Source organism: Metopolophium dirhodum, chromosome 1 (genome assembly GCF_019925205.1).
Source record: "Metopolophium dirhodum isolate CAU chromosome 1, ASM1992520v1, whole genome shotgun sequence".
Lineage (NCBI taxonomy): Eukaryota > Metazoa > Arthropoda > Insecta > Hemiptera > Aphididae > Metopolophium > Metopolophium dirhodum.
In genome coordinates this window covers 25,164,275-25,185,104 of record NC_083560.1, presented here as the reverse complement: position 1 = coordinate 25,185,104, position 20,830 = coordinate 25,164,275, and the positions used below count along the sequence as shown (strand labels likewise).

At 33.3% G+C, this 20,830-nt stretch overlaps 1 protein-coding gene across 1 annotated transcript; it reads right to left on the bottom strand.

The window, feature by feature from the left end:
- Positions 1-14,095: 14,095 nt before the first annotated feature.
- LOC132934924 (uncharacterized protein DDB_G0283697-like) lies at positions 14,096-14,563 on the bottom strand. The gene has a single exon (XM_061001346.1). It carries the CDS (start codon positions 14,561-14,563, stop codon positions 14,096-14,098), a length of 468 nt encoding a protein of 155 aa, XP_060857329.1.
- Positions 14,564-20,830: the final 6,267 nt, after the last annotated feature.

The following is a 20,830-nucleotide window of genomic DNA, read 5'->3' as shown; positions in this document are numbered from 1 at the left end:
TGGACGCAGATTTTGGATCAATAAGAAAAATGCGTGCACCAAAGTTTTTGTTATGGATTTTGTGGTGCTTGGAAGTTTGTACTTATTAAAATTTCGTAGTTACAAACCTGCACAAATGATTTACCAATCGTTGACGTAGAGCTCGGGTCAATGAGATAAATAAATGAAAAAGTGGTTTCTGGCGCATAATAACGCTTGCACCCACGTTATTGTTATGGATTTTGTGGTTTTTTAGAGGTTGTACAAATTAAGAATTCGTGGTTACAAACCTGCACAAATGATTTAACAACCGTTGACGCAGATTTCGGGTTAATGAGGTAAATAAATAAAAAAGCGGGCGCTAGCGCACCATTACGGTGGCACCCACGTTTTTGGTATGGATTTTGTGGTGTATGGGTGGTTGTACAAATTAAAATTTCATGGTTACAAACCTGCACAAATGATTTAACAATCGTTGACGCAGATTTCGGGTTAATGAGGTAAATAAATAATAATGCGGGTGCTAGCGCACCATAACGCTGGCACCCACGTTCTTAGTATGGATTTTGTGGTGTTTGGAGGTTGAACAAATTAAAATTTTGTGATTATAAACCTGCTGAAATGATTTAACAATCGTTGATGCAGATTTCGGGTCAATGAGTTAAATAAATGAGAAAGTGGTTGCTGCCGCCTAATTATGCTTGCACCCACGTTATTGTTATGGACTTTGTGGTGTATTAGAGGTTGAAAAAAATTAGAATTTCGTGGTTACAAATCTGAACAAACTATTTACAGTTGTAGACGTACATTTGGGTCAATAAGTTGAATAAATAAAAAAGTTGTTGCTGGCGCATAATTACGCTTGCACCTCCGTTTTTGTTATGGATTTTGTGGTGTTTAAGATGTTGTACAAATTAAAATTTCGTGGTTACAAATCTGCACAAATGATTTAACAATTAAATAAGTGGTTGCTTAGGAAACATAACGCGTTAACTCAAGATTTTGTTATGGATTTTGTGGTATTTGGCAGGTTGTACAAATTAAAATTTCGTGGATACAAATCTGCACAAATGAATTAACAATCGTTGTCGCAGATTTCAGGTTAATGAGGTAAATAAATAAAAAAGGGGGTGCTAGCGCACCATAACGCTGGCACCCACGTTTTTGGTAGGTAAACAATGAGGTAAATAAATGAAAAAGTGGTTCCTGGCGCAAATTACGCTTGCACCCACGTTATTGTTATGGATTTTGTGGTTTTTAGAGGTTGTACGAATTAGAATTTCGTAGTTTCAATCCTGCACAAATGATTTAACAATCGTTGACGTAGAGTTTGGGTCAATGAGGTAAATAAATGAAAAAGATGTTGCTGCTACATATTTACGCTAGCACCCCCGTTTTTGTTATGGATATTGTGGTGTTTTGCACGTTGTACAAATTAAAATTTTGTGATTATAAACCTGCTCAAATGAATTAACAGTCACATTTTGGGTCAATAATTTAAATAAATGAATAAGTGGTTGCTGCCAAAAAATTACGCTTGCACCTGCGTTATTTTTATGGATTTTGTGGTGTATTAGAGGTTGAACAAATTAGAATTTCGTAGTTTCAAACCTGCCCAAATGATTTAACAATCGTTGATGCAGATTTCGGGTTAATGAGGTAAATAAATAAAAAAGCGGGTGCTGGCGCACCATTACGCTGTCACCCAAGTTCTTGGTATGGATTTTGTGGTGTTTGGAGGTTGAACAAATTAAAATTTTGTGATTATAAACCTGCTGAAATGGTTTAACAGTCGTTGACATTTTTGTAGTGTTTGGAAAGTTGTATTAATTAAAATGTTCTGATTACAAACGTGTACAAATTATTTAGCAATCGTGGATGCAGATTTTGGATCCATAAGAAAAATGCATACACCAAAGTTTTTGTTATGGATTTTGTGGTGTTTGAAAGTTGTAAGAATTGAAATTTCGTGGTTACAAACATGCACAAATTTTTTTTACAGTTGTAGACATACATTTTGGCCCATTAAGTTAAATAAATGAAAAAGTGGTTGCTGGCGCATAATTACGCTTGCACCTCCGTTTTTGTTATGGATTTTGTGGTGTTTAAGATGTTGTACAAATTAAAATTTCGTGGTTACAAATCTGCACAAATGATTTAACAATTAATTAAGTGGTTGCTTAGGAAACATAACGCGTTAACTCAAGATTTTGTTATGGATTTTGTGGTATTTGGCAGGTTGTACAAATTAAAATTTCGTGGATACGAATCTGCACAAATGAATTAACAATCGTTGACGCAGATTTCGGGTTAATGAGGTAAATAAATAAAAAAGGGGGTGCTAGCGCACCATAACGCTGGCACCCACGTTTTTGGTAGGTAAACAATGAGGTAAATAAATGAAAAAGTGGTTCCTGGCGCAAATTACGCTTGCATCCACGTTATTGTTATGGATTTTGTGGTTTTTAGAGGTTGTACGAATTAGAATTTCGTAGTTTCAATCCTGCACAAATGATTTAACAATCGTTGACGTAGAGTTTGGGTCAATGAGGTAAATAAATGAAAAAGTTGTTGCTGCTGCATATTTACGCTAGCACCCCCGTTTTTGTTATGGAGATTGTGGTGTTTTGCACGTTGCACAAATTAAAATTTTGTGATTATAAACCTGCTCAAATGAATTAACAGTCACATTTTGGGTCTATAATTTAAATAAATGAATAAGTGGTTGCTGCCAAAAAATTACGCTTGCACCTGCGTTATTGTTATGGATTTTGTGGTGTATTAGAGGTTGAACAAATTAGAATTTCGTAGTTTCAAAACTGCCCAAATGATTTAACAATCGTTGATGCAGATTTCGGGTTAATGAGGTAAATAAATAAAAAAGCGGGTGCTGGCGCACCATTACGCTGTCACCCAAGTTCTTGGTATGGATTTTGTGGTGTTTGGAGGTTGAACAAATTAAAATTTTGTGATTATAAACCTGCTGAAATGGTTTAACAGTCGTTGACATTTTTGTAGTGTTTAGAAGGTTGTATTAATTAAAATGTTCTGATTACAAACGTGTACAAATTATTTAGCAATCGTGGATGCAGATTTTGGATCCATAAGAAAAATGCATACACCAAAGTTTTTGTTATGGATTTTGTGGTGTTTGAAAGTTGTAAGAATTGAAATTTCGTGGTTACAAACATGCACAAATTTTTTTACAGTTGTAGACATACATTTTGGCCCATTAAGTTAAATAAATGAAAAAGTGGTTGCTGCCGCATAATTACACTTGCACCCGCGTTTTATTGTGGATTTTGTTTTGTTTGGGAGGTTGTACAAATAAAAATTTCGTGGTTACAAACCTGCACAAATGATTTAACAATCGTTTAAGCAGATTTCGGGTTAATGAGGTAAATAAATAAAAAAGCGGATGCTAACGCACCATTACGCTGGCACCCACGTTATTGTTATGGATTTTGTGGTTTTTTAGAGGTTGTACAAATTAGAATTTCGTAGTTACAAACCTGCACAAACTGTTTTACAGTTGTAGACGTACATTTTGGGTCAATAAGTTAAATAAATGAAAAAGTGGTTGCTGCCAAAAAATAATGCTTGGACCTGCGTTATTATTATGGATTTTGTGGTGTCTTAAAGGTTGAACAAATTAGAATATCGTAGTTTCAAACCTGCACAAATGATTTAACAATTGTTGACGTTGAGTTCGGGTCAATGAGTTAAATAAATGAGAAAGTGGTTGCTGCCGCCTGATTATGCTTGCACCCACGTTATTGTTATGGACTTTGTGGTGTATTAGAGGTTGAAAAAAATTAGAATTTCGTGGTTACAAATCTGAACAAACTATTTACAGTTGTAGACGTACATTTGGGTCAATAAGTTGAATAAATAAAAAAGTTGTTGCTGGCGCATAATTACGCTTGCACCTCCGTTTTTGTTATGGATTGTGTTTAGTTTAAGATGTTGTACAAATTAAAATTTCGTGGTTACAAATCTGCACAAATGATTTAACAATTAATTAAGTGGTTGCTTAGGAAACATAACGCGTTAACTCAAGATTTTGTTATGGATTTTGTGGTATTTGGCAGGTTGTACAAATTAAAATTTCGTGGATACGAATCTGCACAAATGAATTAACAATCGTTGACGCAGATTTCGGGTTAATGAGGTAAATAAATAAAAAAGGGGGTGCTAGCGCACCATAACGCTGGCACCCACGTTTTTGGTAGGTAAACAATGAGGTAAATAAATGAAAAAGTGGTTCCTGGCGCAAATTACGCTTGCATCCACGTTATTGTTATGGATTTTGTGGTTTTTAGAGGTTGTACGAATTAGAATTTCGTAGTTTCAATCCTGCACAAATGATTTAACAATCGTTGACGTAGAGTTTGGGTCAATGAGGTAAATAAATGAAAAAGTTGTTGCTGCTGCATATTTACGCTAGCACCCCCGTTTTTGTTATGGAGATTGTGGTGTTTTGCACGTTGCACAAATTAAAATTTTGTGATTATAAACCTGCTCAAATGAATTAACAGTCACATTTTGGGTCTATAATTTAAATAAATGAATAAGTGGTTGCTGCCAAAAAATTACGCTTGCACCTGCGTTATTGTTATGGATTTTGTGGTGTATTAGAGGTTGAACAAATTAGAATTTCGTAGTTTCAAAACTGCCCAAATGATTTAACAATCGTTGATGCAGATTTCGGGTTAATGAGGTAAATAAATAAAAAAGCGGGTGCTGGCGCACCATTACGCTGTCACCCAAGTTCTTGGTATGGATTTTGTGGTGTTTGGAGGTTGAACAAATTAAAATTTTGTGATTATAAACCTGCTGAAATGGTTTAACAGTCGTTGACATTTTTGTAGTGTTTGGAAGGTTGTATTAATTAAAATGTTCTGATTACAAACGTGTACAAATTATTTAGCAATCGTGGATGCAGATTTTGGATCCATAAGAAAAATGCATACACCAAAGTTTTTGTTATGGATTTTGTGGTGTTTGAAAGTTGTAAGAATTGAAATTTCGTGGTTACAAACATGCACAAATTTTTTTACAGTTGTAGACATACATTTTGGCCCATTAAGTTAAATAAATGAAAAAGTGGTTGCTGCCGCATAATTACACTTGCACCCGCGTTTTATTGTGGATTTTGTTTTGTTTGGGAGGTTGTACAAATAAAAATTTCGTGGTTACAAACCTGCACAAATGATTTAACAATCGTTTAAGCAGATTTCGGGTTAATGAGGTAAATAAATAAAAAAGCGGATGCTAACGCACCATTACGCTGGCACCCACGTTATTGTTATGGATTTTGTGGTTTTTTAGAGGTTGTACAAATTAGAATTTCGTAGTTACAAACCTGCACAAACTGTTTTACAGTTGTAGACGTACATTTTGGGTCAATAAGTTAAATAAATGAAAAAGTGGTTGCTGCCAAAAAATAATGCTTGGACCTGCGTTATTATTATGGATTTTGTGGTGTCTTAGAGGTTGAACAAATTAGAATATCGTAGTTTCAAACCTGCACAAATGATTTAACAATTGTTGACGTTGAGTTCGGGTCAATGAGTTAAATAAATGAGAAAGTGGTTGCTGCCGCCTGATTATGCTTGCACCCACGTTATTGTTATGGACTTTGTGGTGTATTAGAGGTTGAAAAAAATTAGAATTTCGTGGTTACAAATCTGAACAAACTATTTACAGTTGTAGACGTACATTTGGGTCAATAAGTTGAATAAATAAAAAAGTTGTTGCTGGCGCATAATTACGCTTGCATCCACGTTATTGTTATGGATTTTGTGGTTTTTAGAGGTTGTGCGAATTAGAATTTCGTAGTTTCAATCCTGCACAAATGATTTAACAATCGTTGACGTAGAGTTTGGGTAAATGAGGTAAATAAATGAAAAAGTTGTTGCTGCTGCATATTTACGCTAGCAACCCCGTTTTTGTTATGGATATTGTGGTGTTTTGTACGTTGTACAAATTAAAATTTTGTGATTATAAACCTGCTCAAATGAATTAACAGTCACATTTTGGGTCAATAAGTTAAATAAATGAAAAAGTGGTTGCTGCCAAAAAATTACGCTTGCACCTGCGTTATTGTTATGGATTTTGTGGTGTATTAGAGGTTGAACAATTTAGAATTTCGTAGTTTCAAACCTGACCAAATGATTTAACAATCGTTGATGCAGATTTCAGGTTAATGAGGTAAATAAATAAAAAAGCGGGTGCTGGCGCACCATTACGCTGTCACCCACGTTCTTGGTATGGATTTTGTGGTGTTTGGAGATTGAACAAATTAAAATTTTGTGATTATAAACCTGCTGAAATGGTTTAACAGTCGTTGACATTTTTGTAGTGTTTGGAAGGTTCTATAAATTAAAATGTTCTGATAACAAACATGTACAAATTATTTAGCAAACGTGGATGCAGATTTTGGATCCATAAGAAAAATGCGTACACCAAAGTTTTTGTTATGGATTTTGTGGTGTTTGAAAGTTATAAGAATTGAAATTTCGTGGTTACAAACCTGCATAAACTGTTTTACAGTTGTAGACATACATTTTGGCCCATTAAGTTAAATAAATGAAAAAGTGGTTGCTGCCGCATAATTACGCTTGCACCAGCGTTTTTATTGTGGATTTTGTTTTGTTTGGGAGGTTGTACAAATGAAAATTTCGTGGTTACAAACCTGCACAAATGATTTAACAATCGTTTAAGCAGATTTCGGGTTAAAGAGGTAAATAAATAAAAAAGCGGATGCTAACGCACCATTACGCTGGCACCAATGTTATTGTTATGGATTTTGTGGTTTTTTAGAGGTTGTACAAATTAAGAATTTGTGGTTATAAAACTGCACAAACTGTTTTACAGTTGTAGACGTACATTTTGGGTCAATAAGTTAAATAAATGAAAAAGTGGTTGCTGCCAAAAAATTACGCTTGCACCTGCGTTATTGTTATGGATTTTGTGGTGTATTAGAGGTTGAACAAATTAGAATTTCGTAGTTTCAAACCTGCCCAAATGATTTAACAATCGTTGATGCAGATTTCGGGTTAATGAGGTAAATAAATAAAAAAGCGGGTGCTGGCGCACCATTACGCTGTCACCCACGTTCTTGGTATAGATTTTGTGGTGTTTGGAGGTTGAACAAATTAAAATTTTGTGATTATAAACCTGCTGAAATGGTTTAACAGTCGTTGACATTTTTGTAGTGTTTGGAAGGTTGTATAAATTAAAATGTTCTGATTACAAACTTGTACAAATTATTTAGCAAACGTGGATGCAGATTTTGGATCCATAAGAAAAATGCGTACACCAAAGTTTTTGTTATGGATTTTGTGGTGTTTGAAAGTTATAAGAATTGAAATTTCGTGGTTACAAACCTGCACAAACTGTTTTACAGTTGTAGTTATACATTTTGGCCCATTAAGTTAAATAAATGAAAAAGTGGTTGCTGCCGCATAATTACGCTTGCACCCGCGTTTTTATTGTGGATTTTGTTTTGTTTGGGAGGTTGTACAAATGAAAATTTCGTGGTTACAAACCTGCACAAATGATTTAACAATCGTTTAAGCAGATTTCGGGTTAAAGAGGTAAATAAATAAAAAAGCGGATGCTAACGCACCATTACGCTGGCACCTATGTTATTGTTATGGATTTTGTGGTTTTTTAGAGGTTGTACAAATTAAGAATTCGTGGTTATAAACCTGCACAAACTGTTTTACAGTTGTAGACGTACATTTTGGGTCAATAAGTTAAATAAATGAAAAAGTGGTTGCTGCCAAAAAGTACGCTTGCACCTGCGTTATTTTTATGGATTTTGTGGTGTCTTAGAGGTTGAACAAATTAGAATTTCGTAGTTACACACCTGCACAAATGATTTAACAATCGTTGACGTAGAGTTCGGGTCAATGAGTTAAATAAATGAGAAAGTGGTTGCTGGCGCTTAATTATGCTTGCACCCACGTTATTGTTATGGATTTTGTGGTGTTTGGAGGTTGAACAAATTAAAATTTTGTGATTATAAACCTGCTGAAATGTTTTAACAGTCGTTGACATTTTTGTAGTGTTTGGAAGGTTGTATAAATTAAAATGTTCTGATTACAAACGTGTACAAATTATTTAGCAAACGTGGATGCAGATTTTGGATCCATAAGAAAAATGCGTACACCAAAGTATTTGTTATGGATTTTGTGGTGTTTGAAAGTTGTAAGAATTGAAATTTCATGGTTACAAACCTGCACAAACTGTTTTACAGTTGTAGACATACATTTTGGCCCATTAAGTTAAATAAATGAAATAGTGGTTGCTGCCGCCTAATTATGCTTGCACCCACGTTATTGTTATGGACTTTGTGGTGTATTAGAGGTTGAAAAAAATTAGAATTTCGTGGTTACAAATCTGAACAAACTATTTACAGTTGTAGACGTACATTTGGGTCAATAAGTTGAATATATAAAAAAGTTGTTGCTGGCGCATAATTACGCTTGCACCTCCGTTTTTGTTATGGATTTTGTGGTGTTTAAGATGTTGTACAAATTAAAATTTCGTGGTTACAAATCTGCACAAATAATTTAACAATTAATTAAGTGGTTGCTTAGGAAACATAACGCGTTAACTCAAGATTTTGTTATGGATTTTGTGGTATTTGGCAGGTTGTACAAATTAAAATTTCGTGGATACAAATCTGCACAAATGAATTAACAATCGTTGACGCAGATTTCGGGTTAATGAGGTAAATAAATGAAAAAGTGGTACCTGGCGCAAATTACGCTTGCACCCACGTTATTGTTATGGATTTTGTGGTTTTTAGAGGTTGTACGAATTAGAATTTCGTAGTTTCAATCCTGCACAAATGATTTAACAATCGTTGACGTAGAGTTTGGGTCAATGAGGTAAATAAATGAAAAAGTTGTTGCTGCTGCATATTTACGCTAGCACCCCCGTTTTTGTTATGGATATTGTGGTGTTTTGTACGTTGTACAAATTAAAATTTTGTGATTATAAACCTGCTCAAATGAATTAACAGTCACATTTTGGGTCAATAATTTAAATAAACGAATAAGTGGTTGCTGCCAAAAAATTACGCTTGCACCTGCGTTATTGATATGGATTTTGTGGTGTATTAGAGGTTGAACAAATTAGAATTTCGTAGTTTCAAACCTACCCAAATGATTTAACAATCATTGATGCAGATTTCGGGTTAATGAGGTAAATAAATAAAAAAGCGGGTGCTGGCGCACCATTACGCTGTCACCCACGTTATTGTTATGGATTTTGTGGTTTTTTAGAGGTTGTACAAATTAAGAATTCGTGGTTATAAACCTGCACAAACTTTTTTACAGTTGTAGACGTTCATTTTGGGTCAATAAGTTAAATAAATGAAAAAGAGGTTGCTGCCAAAAAATTACGCTTTGTGGTATCACCCGTATTAGACAATACGCGGTAAACCAACTATCGCCTTACTCCCGTATTCTCTAGTTAATGACACTCTCTAAAGTTAATTAGAATGGCACTGTTAACTCGTTGAGGTACGATGGTAGGCGCTTGTCAATTCTTAGTTCGTTCCTATCTAGTTGAAATGACTCAAAGATTACATATACCTTGGCACTATTCAGTTTAATAAAACTTCATTAACACATAGTACGTATATCCCGGCGCTGTTCCTATAAAAGGTAAGAACGTAAGAATGACTAAAATAATGTTTAACTCGGGTTTTCAGGTCGGAAACACTTTTATTGTATTTAAAACAAACATAAATAAAACACTTAGCAAATTCAGATCGCCTAGCCCGTACTACGATCGGCGTTTCACACGCACGTCGTAGCTACGTCCTCGCCGAATCACTCAGCGACAACGGGGGGCCGTGCCTGCGCGTACGGCGGTGTTATATAGAAAATATTATTGTCGCCTCAGCACATATTGCTTCGCTGGCCTGACCTATGTCAATAATTTACAATTTGAAATATTCCCACCTTTATTACATATATATTAAATAATATTATTTTGACGACTGTCTGCAATATACGACAGTCCCCGTTGTTTTTTGGAAAAAATGCCCTCATTTTTTAATGCTATTGCTACATAAAAATGTCTTATTACTAAATTAAATACTAAACTTATAATATTACTAGGTTACTGTCTCGGCTTATTCGCGTCGTTGACTATAAAATTATGCTTAAATGATAATTTAATCTTACTACTTTAATAGTTAATTATATAATGCGTGCCTAAAAAAAAAAATAAATATAAATATAAGGTTATAAAAATGTATTGATTGGTCCTTTTGTGGAAAAATGTTTTCTTAGAGATTGTTCACAGTTTGAAGTATAATATTTTTATTTCAACAAATAACAATAATTTTCGTTGTTTTTCTATGGTATTTCATTCTTTGATTCTGTGGTAGTTAATTCTTCTTCTCTTCTTGTATTTCATAAGGTAAGTATTTGAATATTATCTTGCTTGTTTTCGTTTTGTCGAATTTGATTTGTAATTTTTATTCTTATATCTATATTTCTGCATTTCAAATTTCTGTTTGGACTGTGTCTTTTTCGTGTCTTCGTATGGAACAATTTTATTTGCTATTGTTTCTATAATTTTTGGTTTAATGCTTATTGTCTACTTTGAAAATATTATATTCGCCCTTTGTCTCAGAAGATTGTTGCTACTCGTTGACTCGTGAATTTTTGATTATGCTGAAAATACATTCTATTCTTTTGTTTTTTTACTTTTGTAACATGTTTTTAATATTTTATTATTTTTCCTTAAATGTAATTTGTTTTATTATAATATTACAATAGTTTAGTTAGTATAAAATCTGCTAATGTCTTGCTATTGATTTTACTAATCTGGTGCTAAATTACATATTTGTTCTTAAAAGGGTATTACATATTATAAAATTCTGGAGGAATATTAAAGGTAGAAATATTAAATATTTAAGGTAGTTAAATTAAATTTGTTCGTTGATTTAAAATCATTATATAATGCATATATATAAACAATATATTATATAACGATAACGTGGGTGACAGCCGGCTTGAGAAGTTGACTTAAAGTGGTAGTGTGTACAGTGGATTGGCCCTTCGGCCATCGGTGGCCCATGGCGGTGTCCTCATCTTATAGTCGTACACAACAACCGAAAAGAAAATTCAGTTTCGTGAAAACGAATAAAAGATGATACTAAACATGAGGTTGGTGAGGTTGCGTGAAAAATTTTCGTCGTGGATAGTGTTGCTATTTGCAGGTCCGGGCGTAATGGAAAATGATGGTTGATGATGAATCCGTAGAAATCGAATGAAAGAACGTTGGCGGCCGGAGCGGTCTGCTGGTCTCCGACGGTGGCTTGTTGAGTGGTAGGTAAAAGGTATTACATGTTATAAAATCTTGAGGAAAGTTAAATTTGTACAGTTATATTAAATCTTGTGTTTTTGTTAAATGTAATATTCAGAAAAATTATTCAAGGGACTTGATAAAATTTATAAGATTTTCGAAACCTTCCCGGATTTCTTTAATAAATTACGGTGGTTGAAATGTCGATTTGTCTGTTTTAAATTTAATTTCACATGGTTCTACTTGTGTGCATCCTAAGTCTAAAGGGTCTGAGGTGAATAAACGCTTGAATTTGTTTATTGGTGTTTGTCTTTATACGTTGTTCATAGCTAAGTTCGTTAGGTATTTGTATTATTGTACCTTGTTTATCCGTTACTTTTGTTATTTTTGTTACTATATTATTTTTTCTTTATTAATAATTTTATTGTCTGAATTAATATTTTTTATTTCGTATTTATCGCGTTTAATCGTATTTAATTCAGTGGCAATTGCTATAACTATGTTTCTTGGTATATTACTATAGGTATTGGAGAAATTGTATAATATGACTTCGTCATCACTATTTAATAATGTAGTTTCTAAAGTTATTTTTTTATTATTTTGTAGGCGCTCAGTTGGTTTTATTATATATTGTATTTGCTTGTCTTGCATTTTTGTGGACACTTTTAATTTTGACCTAGTCTTTGGAGCAATGGAAATATTTTCGTTAGATATAATTTTAATTTTATTTTTATTAATGTTGGTTGCACTTGTGATGCTTTCAGTTGTATAAATGTTTAAGTTGTGATTTACATTATGTTCGTACCATATTTCGTCCATTTTTATAGAATTATTATCGATTTGTATGTTTTTGTTTTTAAAATCGACTATTAGGTTGTATCTAATATTAAAATCGTTTCCTAATAGTAATTTACAATTTAGTCCTTCAACGACGTATACTTTGATTTGATATTGGCGTGTGTTGATTGTAATTATTAATTCTGTTGTTCCTATTTGTATCAGTTCGTTGTTGCCAGCGCCTGTTATAGTTATTTGTTCTTTGGGTTTAGTGACTTGTTTATTTTTTATTAGGGAATAATCTATACATGATATATTTGAGCCTGTGTCTATAATTGCATTTTGTTCGTTACCGTCTAATTTTATTTTTATGGGTAGCACTCTTTGTTTTCGTTCAGTATCTGAATCTACGCTTATATTTTGATTGTTGATTTTGATTTCATTTTTGTGTTGAATTAGCTGGTTTTTGGTTTCTATGGCTTTCTCGTCTTCTTGTATAGGCCGGTTCCGATATTCCCTTATGTAGTTTCCGCATATTTCGCAAAACATAACGTTTCCCCCCCTCGCTCCAATACTGTTCTCTGTCATCTTGGTCGTCTAGTATGTCCTTGGATGTGGAAAAATATTCGCAGTCTTGACAAAATGTTGAGTACCATATTGTGGATTTGTCTGTTTTAAAATTATTGTCGGTTTTATTTTTCTCTATAGGGTTTTGTTGGGATAATTTTAAGCGATCGAAACAGTCGTGTAAGAAATGGTCTACATTTTCTTCTATAGTATGAAAGTCAGGAAAAACTGTGTTTATTGTTATGTTATTGAAATGACGAGGGTTATATGTATCTGTTATGATTCCTGGTGTCCAATGTCAATTTTTATTGAATATCCCTATATTTTTCCTATTTAATTTCCAGTAAATTATGGCATTTGTATATTCGGAATTTTCGTGTATTAAATATAAGTTGAAATTGAATTGGTCACAGATAAACGCTAGATCGTCATCTTTAAGATAGTAGCCAGATTTGCAATTAGGAATGCCGAGCATATTTAATAATTCTACTGTCTTTCTATATATACCATGTTGTTTAAGGCATATTCGTAGTGCGTGGGCGCCACAGTCACCGTCTCCGGGTACATTTTCCGTTTTTATGAATGAACCCGCGATTTGTGAGATTTCATTTTTTAATTTATCGTTAATTGTGTCATTGAAATTTTTCCCTTACGTGATTATATTACTAGTTTGTGAACCATTGTTTTTAAAATATTTATTTTGTTTTTCATCGTCATTGTTTGGTAGTAGGCATATTAAAATTTTTATTTGCGTGTCTTGAAAAATAAACTTAATCATAGTAGAAATAATGTTCCAATTCTTTTTGTCTCGTCCAGTGCAAATTTTGGGTAATGCTAAAGTAGTAATATTATTCTCAATACAAAATTTCCTAGTGTTAGCTAGTGTTCTAAAAATGTTAGTGTACGCTGGTTTGTCGTAATATTCATTTTTTTGTTATGAGATATAGAACCCATTGTCTTCCGTTTTTCAAATAAGCAATTTCGGTTATTTTTTTTCTTTGGTCTATTAAATTTTGAACGTTGTTAAATTTATTTCTAAATTGTAATGCGATCCTCTTCGACATAGTAAGGCATTGACTTGTGCAATGGCTGATTGCGATATCATTTCGTAATGATAAAATATTTACCGTCTGTTCACTGTAATCGCATAGGAAGTCGGTTCTATCGTTATTGCTGAGTAGGAATTTTTGAAATTCGTTTAGTGGGTTCAAACTACTTATTGTTACGATGTTTTCTACAGCTTTTTCGTCATCGTCGTTTACTTCATTAGTTATTAGTTTATTTGAATTTTTTGATTTGTACCAATTTTCTACAAAATGAATATAATTATTTTTTTCAATTTTTTTTTCTCTGTTAAATTTAGAGGTGTCGATTTTTAAATTAATATTATTTGTTCCCCGAGGTAGATATTCCGATTTTTCTCTTAACTCGGGTGCTATTCGTTTTTTGAAAAATTGCAATCGTTTGCATAATGTCCCTTTTCATTGCATTTGTAGCATATTATGTTTTCTCTTCCATTAAATTTTTCCGGTGTTGAGTATCTTTCTCTGCTGTTGTCCCTACTGTGCTGTTTTCTATTTGCGTCATCTCCACGATTTCTGTTGTTATATCTATTTCTGCTTGTATCTCTGGACCTGTCGTAGGAGTTTTTCCTATCCCTAGAATAAGACCTATCTCTATTATTGCTAATTTCTCTGCTGTTATCTCTGTATTTATGGTTATTATATCTATCTTTACTACTTTCTCTGAACTTATAGTCGTTGTACCTATCGGGATAAGGACTTTTTTCCCTATAATTGCTCTTGCCTTTGTAATCTGATTTGTGTGGATATGGACTTTTGTCTCTGTTGCGTGGTCTATCTTCAAAATTTACTGGATTGTCGTATTTTTTTAAATTGTTCATTTCGGTACATAGTTGATCAATTTTGTTTTTGTAATAACTGTCTATTCCTTCTAATTTTGTATTTAAACGTTTAATTTCTTGGTTGCTGTCTTTTGTTTCGGTATTTAATTGCATTACTTGTTTGTTCAAAATTTCTGTGTATTCGCTAAGTCCTGAGCTTCTTGAATTAATTCTAAATTGCATAAGTTCATATTTTTTTAAATTTTCTTTTAACTTTTTTAAGTTACTGTTGTCGTGAAGTGAAATTGCGTGTAATATAGGTTCCCTTATACCTTTTAGTATGTAAACACAAATATCTTCCTCTTTCATATCCTTGTCTACTTGACTACATAAATATTCTATTTCCGTAACAAAACTAGAAATTGACTCTAAGTCGTTTTGTTTCCTATTTTCTAATTTGTCTTTCAGTATTATAGAGTATCCTATTGGTTGAAATTCGTTTATGAACTCGCTTTTTAGATTTTCCCATGACCAGTTTCTTCCTTTGTTTTCCAAGTTTTGTAAAAATTTGTTGGCAGTATCTTTCAGAAATATTGATAAGAATTTCATTTTTTCATTGTCGTCCCAATTGTTTATTTTTGCTGCTTTTTCGTACTGTCTAAGAAATGTTTTGATGTCTCCTTGTCCGGAAAAACTATCTGGTTTAATTATCATTTTTTCCATTTTGTGTTATGGATTTTTTTTTGAACTTCGTGTTTTTGTAATTCGTTTAAGGTTTCTTCAATGTCGTCTAATTCTGTGATCCCTTTATAATATTTTGATAATCTAGCCCTTAGATTATCTACGGTTCCTACGCTTTTTAATTGTTTAGATTTGCATACTTCAATAAGTTCTGATTTTTTGTGTGAATAAATATCTGTTAATTTAGTAATTTTTGAACCTAAGGCAAGGCTATAAGCTCTTCGTCATTCATATCATATTAAGATTTAATTGAATTAAGAAAAATTTTGTAATGAAAGAAGTTGATTTTTATTAATATATTTATACTTAACAATAACTACTTAATTTTTGAATAATTTAAGAATTAAAATTAAAATATATATTTTTTTTTTTTTGAAATAAACTAAATACAATTTTGAAGGGCGAACGAAAATTAAACTAATAAACAATTATTTAAATTATTAAAAAAACTAATCTACAATCCTAATATTAATATTTAAGTATATTACAAAACGTTGCTCACCTTGGCGTATATGTGTAGACGCACGGTTAGCAAAATTGTACTCACGCGGCACAAACGTTGTCTTGTCGGTAAGACAAAAATCGAACGCGTATTTGTTAGTTAATCGGTATACACGCACACAATTGCGTTCTGGATTTCTACTGTACCCAAAACTCTTATAACTGTTATTTTAACTTGTAAAGCACTAAAAATTTGCTCCCGGTTACACTACCAGAAATGTACAATTAATCGCACTTCACTTGTACAAAAAAAAAACAAAAATTATATATTGGTGTACTCACGAGGTACAAGCGTTTCTTTTTCCGTAAGAAAAATTTATCGAACGCGTATGTGTTACTCACTCGGTATACACACGCACAAAATTGCGTTCTGGGTGACTACTGCACCCCAAAACATACACAAAAAGTATATTTTACTTTAACAGGTAAAAACATTAAACTTGCTCCGGGTTTTACTACCCAAAACGTACACAATTGTCGCACTTCACTTGTACAAAAAAAATTGGTGTGCCAAGAGAATTTTTCCCAGACCACACGTAAAAACTGTTGTACTTCTCGTACATAAACACTTCGAAAAATTAAACGTGTCAAGGTTGAGGTACCAGGGCATACGCACAGAAAAAAAATGTCTCCGCCCGTGAATAAGAACCCCGTTGGGCGCCACTCTATGGTATAACCCGTATTAGACAAAACGCGGTAAACCAACTATACGCCTTACCCTCGTATTCTCTAGTTAATGACACTCTCTAAAGTTAATTAGAATGGCACTGTTAACTCGTTGAGGTACGATGGTAGGCGCTTGTCAATTCTTAGTTCGTTCCTATCTAGTTGAAATGACTCAAAGATTACATATACCTTGGCACTATTCAGTTTAATAAAACTTCATTGACACATAGTACGTATATCCCGGCGCTGTTCCTGTAAAAGGTAAGAACGTAAGAATGACTAAAATAATGTTTAACTCGGGTTTTCAGGTCGGAAACACTTTTATTGTATTTAAAACAAACATAAATAAAACACTTAGCAAATTCAGATCGCCTAGCCCGTACTACGATCGGCGTTTCACACGCACGTCGTAGCTACGTCCTCGCCGAATCACTCAGCGACAACGGGGGGCCGTGCCTGCGCGTACGGCGGTGTTATATAGAAAATATTATTGTCGCCTCAGCAAATATTGCTTCGCTGGCCTGACCTATGTCAATAATTTACAATTTGAAATATTCCCACCTATATTACATATATATTAAATAATATTATTTTGACGACTGTCTGCAATATACGACAGCTTGCACCTGCGTTATTTTTATGGATTTTGTGGTGTCTTAGAGGTTGAACAAATAAGAATTTCGTAGTTACAAACCTCCACAAATGATTTAACAATCGTTGACGTAGAGTTCGGGTCAATGAGTTAAATAAATGAGAAAGTGGTTGCTGGCGCTTAATTATGCTTGCACCACGTTATTGTTATGGACTTTGTGGTGTATTAGAGGTTGAAAAAAATTAGAATTTCGTGGTTACAAATCTGAACAAACTATTTACAGTTGTAGACGTACATTTGGGTCAATAAGTTGAATAAATAAAAAAGTTGTTGCTGGCGCATAATTACGCTTGCACCTCCGTTTTTGTTATGGATTTTGTGGTGTTTAAGATGTTGTACAAATTAAAATTTCGTGGTTACAAATCTGCACAAATAATTTAACAATTAAATAAGTGGTTGCTTAGGAAACATAACGCGTTAACTCAATATTTTGTTATGGATTTTGTGGTATTTGGCAGGTTGTACAAATTAAAATTTCGTGGATACAAATCTGCACAAATGAATTAACAATCGTTGACGCAGATTTCGGGTTAATGAGGTAAATAAATAAAAAAAGGGGGTGCTAGCGCACCATAACGCTGGCACCCACGTTTTTGGTAGGTAAACAATGAGGTAAATAAATGAAAAAGTGGTTCCTGGCGCAAATTACGCTTGCACCCACGTTATTGTTATGGATTTTGTGGTTTTTAGAGGTTGTACGAATTAGAATTTCGTAGTTTCAATCCTGCACAAATGATTTAACAATCGTTGACGTAGAGTTTGGGTCAATGAGGTAAATAAATGAAAAAGTTGTTGCTGCTGCATATTTACGCTAGCACCCCCGTTTTTGTTATGGATATTGTGGTGTTTTGCACGTTGTACAAATTAAAATTTTGTGATTATAAACCTGCTCAAATGAATTAACAGTCACATTTTGGGTCAATAATTTAAATAAATGAATAAGTGGTTGCTGCCAAAAAATTACGCTTTCACCTGCGTTATTGTTATGGATTTTGTGGTGTCTTAGAGGTTGAACAAATTAGAATTTCGTAGTTACAAACCTGCACAAATGATTTAACAATCGTTGACGTAGAGTTCGGGTCAATGAGTTAAATAAATGAGAAAGTGGTTGCTGCCAAAAAATTACGCTTTCACCTGCGTTATTGTTATATATTTTGTGGTGTATTAGAGGTGGAACAAATTAGAATTTCGTAGTTTCAAACCTGCCCAAATGATTTAACAATCGTTGATGCAGATTTCGGGTTAATGAGGTAAATAAATAAAAAAGCGGGTGCTGGCGCACCATTACGCTGTCACCCACGTTCTTGGTATGGATTTTGTGGTGTTTGGAGGTTGAACAAATTAAAATTTTGTGATTATAAACCTGCTGAAATGGTTTAACAGTCGTTGACATTTTTGTAGTGTTTGGAAGGTTGTATAAATTAAAATGTTCTGATTACAAACATGTACAAATTATTTAGCAAACGTGGATGCAGATTTTTGATCCATAAGAAAAATGCGTACACCAAAGTTTTTGTTATGGATTTTGTGGTGTTTGAAAGTTATAAGGATTGAAATTTCGTGGTTACAAACCTGCACAAACTGTTTTACAGTTGTAGACATACATTTTGGCCCATTAAGTTAAATAAATGAAAAAGTGGTTGCTGCCGCATAATTACGCTTGCACCCGCGTTTTTATTGTGGATTTTGTTTTGTTTGGGAGGTTGTACAAATGAAAATTTCGTGGTTACAAACCTGCACAAATAATTTAACAATCGTTTAAGCAGATTTCGGGTTAAAGAGGTAAATAAATAAAAAAGCGGATGCTAACGCACCATTACGCTGGCACCCATGTTATTGTTATGGATTTTGTGGTTTTTTAGAGGTTGTACAAATTAAGAATTCGTGGTTATAAACCTGCACAAACTGTTTTACAGTTGTAGACGTACATTTTGGGTCAATAAGTTAAATAAATGAAAAAGTGGTTGCTGCCAAAAAATTACGCTTGCACCTGCGTTATTGTTATGGATTTTGTGGTGTATTAGAGGTTGAACAAATTAGAATTTCGTAGTTTCAAACCTGCCCAAATGATTTAACAATCGTTGATGCAGATTTCGGGTTAATGAGGTAAATAAATAAAAAAGCAAATACTAGCGCACCATTACGCTGGCACCCACGTTCTTGGTATGGATTTTGTGGTGTTTGGGGGTTGAACAAATTAAAATTTTGTGATTATAAACCTGCTCAAATGATTTAACAGTCGTTGACGTTTTTGTAGTGTTTGGAAGGTTGTATAAATTAAAATGTTCTGATTACAAACGTGTACAAATAATTTAGCAAACGTGGATGCAGAATTTGGATCCATAAGAAAAATGCGTACACCAAAGTTTTTGTTATGGATTTTGTGGTGTTTGAAAGTTATAAGAATTGAAATTTCGTGGTTACAAACCTGCACAAACTGTTTTACAGTTGTAGTTATACATTTTGGCCCATTAAGTTAAATAAATGAAAAAGTGGTTGCTGCCGCATAATTACGCTTGTTGTAGACGTACAATTTGGGTCAATAAGTTACACAATTAAGAAAGTGGGTACTGCTAAGGAAACATTACGCGTGCACTCAAGTTTTTGGTATGGATATTGTTGTGTTTGGCAGGTCGTACAATTTAAAATTTTGTCATTACAAACCTGCTCAAATTATTTAACAGTCGTTTAGGTTTTTGTAGAGTTTGGAAGCTTGTATAAATTAAAATGTTGTGATTACAAACCTATACAAATAATTAAGCAATCGTACAGGCAGATTTTGGTTCATTAAGTAAAACAATTAAAAAAGCGGGCACGGGTGGAACGTTACGTGTGCACCAAAGTTTTTGTTATGGATTAATGTGGTGTTTTAGAGGTTGTACAAATTAGAATTTCGTAGTTACAATCCTGCACAAATGATTTAACAGTCATTGACGTTTTGTAGTATTTGGAAGGTTGTATAAATTAAAATGTTATGGTTTGTATCTAATAAATTATTAAAAATTCGTGGTTACAAACCTCCAAAAATGATTTAACATCGTTGAAGCAGATTTCGGGTAAATGAGGTAAATAAATAGACAAAGCGCGTACTAGCGCACCATTACGCTGGCACCCACGTTTTTGGTATTGATTTTGTGGTGATTGGAGATTGTACAACTTAAATATTCGTGGTTACATGTGGTTACACGTGGTTTTATGTTTAATTAAAATGTTGTGATTACAAACCTATACAAATAATTTAGAAATCGTAGACGCAGATTTTTGGTCAATACGTAAAATAATTAAAAAAGCGGGTGCGGGTGGAACGTTATGCGTGCACCAAGGTTTTTGTTATGAATTTTGTTGTGTTTTGCAGGTTGTAAAATTTAAAATTTTGTGATAACAAACCTCCTCAAATTATTTAACAGTCGTTGATGTAGAATTCGGTTTAATAAGTTGAACAATTAAATAAGTGGGTGCTCAAGAAACATAGAGCGTGCACACAAGTTTTTGTTATGGATTTTGTGGTATTTGGCGGGTTGTACAAACTAAAATTTCGTGGATACAAATCTGCACAAATTAATTAACAATCGTTGACGCAGATTTCAATAAGTTAAATAAATAAATTAAAATGTTATGGTTACAATCCTGCACAAACTGTTTTACAGTTGTAGAGGTACATTTTGGGTCAGTAAGTTAAGTAAATGAAAAAGTGGATGCTGCCCCTTAATAAGGTTTATGGTTAATATGTTTTAGTTAAATATGGTTAATATTGTAAGCAGGTTTTA